This window comes from Lactuca sativa, chromosome 1 (genome assembly GCF_002870075.4).
Source record: "Lactuca sativa cultivar Salinas chromosome 1, Lsat_Salinas_v11, whole genome shotgun sequence".
NCBI classification, from domain to species: Eukaryota; Viridiplantae; Streptophyta; class Magnoliopsida; order Asterales; family Asteraceae; genus Lactuca; species Lactuca sativa.
In genome coordinates, this window is record NC_056623.2 from 107186766 (window position 1) to 107190215 (window position 3450).

A 3450-nucleotide genomic window follows, 5' to 3' on the forward strand; every position below is an offset into this window, starting at 1 on the left:
TAACTAAACAACCCTTAATGCCATAGAAAGGTAATTCGGAAAAGATGGCAATTATGACAAATTTTGCTCAAATGTGTGCTTTTGTGGACATAAAAATGGAGTTAACATATAACCGAACATTTTTGAAAATTTGAGAGTTTTTATGGCATTCGTCATTTTTTTGTTTGTTTCTTGTGTTTAATATATGAGGTTTTGCATATGTAAAAATTTATGTGAAAGACTAGTAGATACAAATTAATGTAGTGTTTTTCTATAATTAAAAAATGTGGTGTTTTTTGGGTTAATCTAAAAAATGACTTACATTTTGTGTTTTTTCTAATTAAACTTCGATTTTTTGCCTAAAAAGGGCCTTGTATTTTTTTTCCGGTCCTTTTATTTTTTTTTTTCCAAAACAAATTGTAAAACGTGAAGGTTTTTTCGAGAAAAAATAAAAAGGTTGAAGGTTTATTTGGAAGCATTTAGATGGTTGAAGGTTTTTTTCGAAAAAAATAGATAGTTAATGGCTTTTTTTGGAAAACATGAAATTTGTTTTGGTGTTGTTTATATGTTATTTAAAACAGAAGAAGGTACATGATAGATAGTCCTCGTGGCAGTCCTCAACATTGATGACCGTTATTCGCTTATACTACTCTAGATTATAGGTATTATTAATAAGATCCTCTTATATCCAAATTACTTAATTACCATAGGGAGCGAGTCCAATGGAATAAAATTGTAAGGTAGGTCTACCTCTTGACCTGCCTACTTTTATGCTTCTCATGCCATTTAATCTCTTGTCCATAAAAACTATACCAACAAAAGAAATGTGATTTGATCCGCTCTAAACAAAAGGGAAATGGAAGATGTAAAACATGGCAAAAGAAGCCCAGAAAGTCCTTGTTCAAAGAACAGCAACAACAATAATAACAAAGAACAAGACCGCTTCCTCCCAATAGCCAATGTGGGTCGCATAATGAAAAAGGTCATCCCTGGAAACGGAAAAATATCAAAAGATGCAAAAGAGACAGTTCAAGAATGTGTCTCTGAGTTTATCAGCTTTGTTACAGGTGAAGCCTCAGATAAATGCCAACGAGAAAAGAGAAAAACAATAAATGGTGATGATATAAATTGGGCCATAACGACATTAGGGTTTGAGGAATACGTTGAGCCACTCAAACTCTATCTTAGCAAGTATAGACAGGAAGAAAACAAAGGAAACAACAACAACAACAACCTACCTAAACCGCACCAATGCATTGAACAACAACAACACACTTTGCCAACTTATAAGAGTCTCTATTCAACGACAACCACCAATATTATGTCACAACAACCTTTTGCATCCGTTGGCGACCAAAAGTTTGGGTTACCATTTTCTTCAAATACAATTCAAACACAATTGCATCATCAACAGGAAAGCATTGATTCCGTTGGGCAGTGGTAATTTCATCTTCTTCTTGTTATTCCTTTGGAAATGGAATTTGTAACTGTGTTTCTTTATTTTTTCGACCACATTTTAGAAGATAGGACAATAGAAAATCTTCTTACACCAATGTGGTTTATTATATTAAATATAGCACATGTGCTTGTTCAAGTTGTATAGTTTTAATAGAATGCGTTTGCTAGTTTTATATCATTATACCACATTTAATGTGTCGATTTTAGAAAAAAATATTAAGAATCCTTGTTTCGCATTTTAATTGTAAGAATATAACACTCGTTACTTATATTGTTATAATCACCTTTTTTGTTTTCAAATGAGGTAAACTATTATCAATAATTAAAACCTCTAAATTTTCAATTTGGTGAAGTCGAGGGTTTATTAGGTGGTGCATGTTTGTCTGCTCGTTGTTATGATCTTTTTTTTTTTTTTTTTTCTTCCATCTGAGCCATTGTGCAATGATTCACATCAGGCTAACCAGCATGGAAGTCAAATGAGGTGCATGGTGCCTATGTGCCATGCGTTTCTACTTGCAAACACCATGTTGGGGTAATTCAGGAATTGGCCCTCAGGGGCATTTTTGGAATTTTTTGTGGAAACTTTTTTTAGCCGTATTTGAGTTAGTTTAGGATTCTATATCTTTATAAATAAGGGTATTGTTTTATGTTTATTTTAGTGTGTTTTCAGCAATACAAAAACTCTTTCTGAGCAAGTAAAAGTAACTCCCGTTTTTTCCTTCCCCCGCGTGTTGCTTGTTGTGCAACTTTTTTCTCCCTTCCTTCCTATTCTGTTTTTGTTTTTTGTTCTTAGGCAACAAGGTTGCAGCAAGGTATCAGGTAGTTACCTTACACTTGGTATCAGAGCTCAGAAGAACACATAAGAGATCCAACTAACCGATCTTTCACAGCCCCACCATGGAAGGACCGAATATGCATTATCCCATCTTGACTAGAACCAACCATGCTGCATGGGCAATTGAGATGAAGGTGTTCATGCAAGCAATGGAGGTTTGGGATACCAATCCATCCCGGAAGAAATCCTTTTTTGATAGTGGAGAAGCAAATGACAAAAGAGGTGTGGGAACACTCAATACTATGTATATGGGTGCAGATCAAGTTCGAACAGCAAAAGTTCAATCACTAAAGGCTGAATTCGAGATTCTTAGTATGAAAGAATCTGAGACGGTTGCAACATCGCAAGCAACATCCGGGCATTAGGTGATACCATGGACGAAGTGTACGTGGTCAAGAAGATTCTATGAGTCATGCCCTCTAAATTTGTTGAAATTGCATCAACAATTGAACAATTTGCTGATCTTGATATGATGGCAGTTGAAGAATTCGTTGGAAGACTCAAAGCACACGAAGTGCGTATTCAAGTACATCAATAAGTAGACGAAAAGAAACTGCTCTTAACAACAGGGTAATTCAAGTACATCAACAAGAAGAAATCGAACGGACAAGAATCAAAGAACAAACAACAGGACCATGGGGGACGAGGAAGAGGCCGTTGAAAAGGTAATTGGAACAATTCAAATCGTAGAAGAGGTAATTGGAACAATTCAAATCGTAGAAGAGGTAATTGGAACAATTATGGTCGTGGAAGAGGTAATTGTAACAACTCATGTCGAGGAAGAGGTGGTAATCACCAGAATAGAGGAAGTCATGGGCAAGACCAAACTCAAAACTACGACAAAAGCAAGATACAATGTTATAATTGCCAAGAATATGGGAATAATGCTTCCGAATGTGATGATTTCATCTGTCACTATATTTTGGTATGTTATCTTTGTAACCAATCAATATATGGATTAAATTGTTACTATATTCTTGCCATGCCTTAATGTTGGCAATCAAAATTTGGTTTCATTATATAGTCACATAAAAGTTTCATTACCATTTTATTAATGTTTAAAGTGTAAGATATTGTATAGTGGTTTCAAAAAATGGTAACAATGTTTTACCAGATAGCAACGTAGTTTTATTATGAGTTGTTGATAGAATAATGATGTTTTTTTAATAAAGATTTGT

At 34.4% G+C, this 3450-nt stretch overlaps 1 protein-coding gene across 1 annotated transcript; it reads left to right on the plus strand.

Moving 5' to 3' along the window:
* The first annotated feature begins 835 nt into the window (after positions 1-835).
* On the plus strand, positions 836-1623 carry LOC111879309 (nuclear transcription factor Y subunit B-7). Its single transcript, XM_023875764.3, has one exon. The coding sequence runs from the start codon at positions 836-838 to the stop codon at positions 1421-1423; it is 588 nt and encodes a 195-aa protein (XP_023731532.1). The 3' UTR covers positions 1424-1623.
* Positions 1624-3450: the final 1827 nt, after the last annotated feature.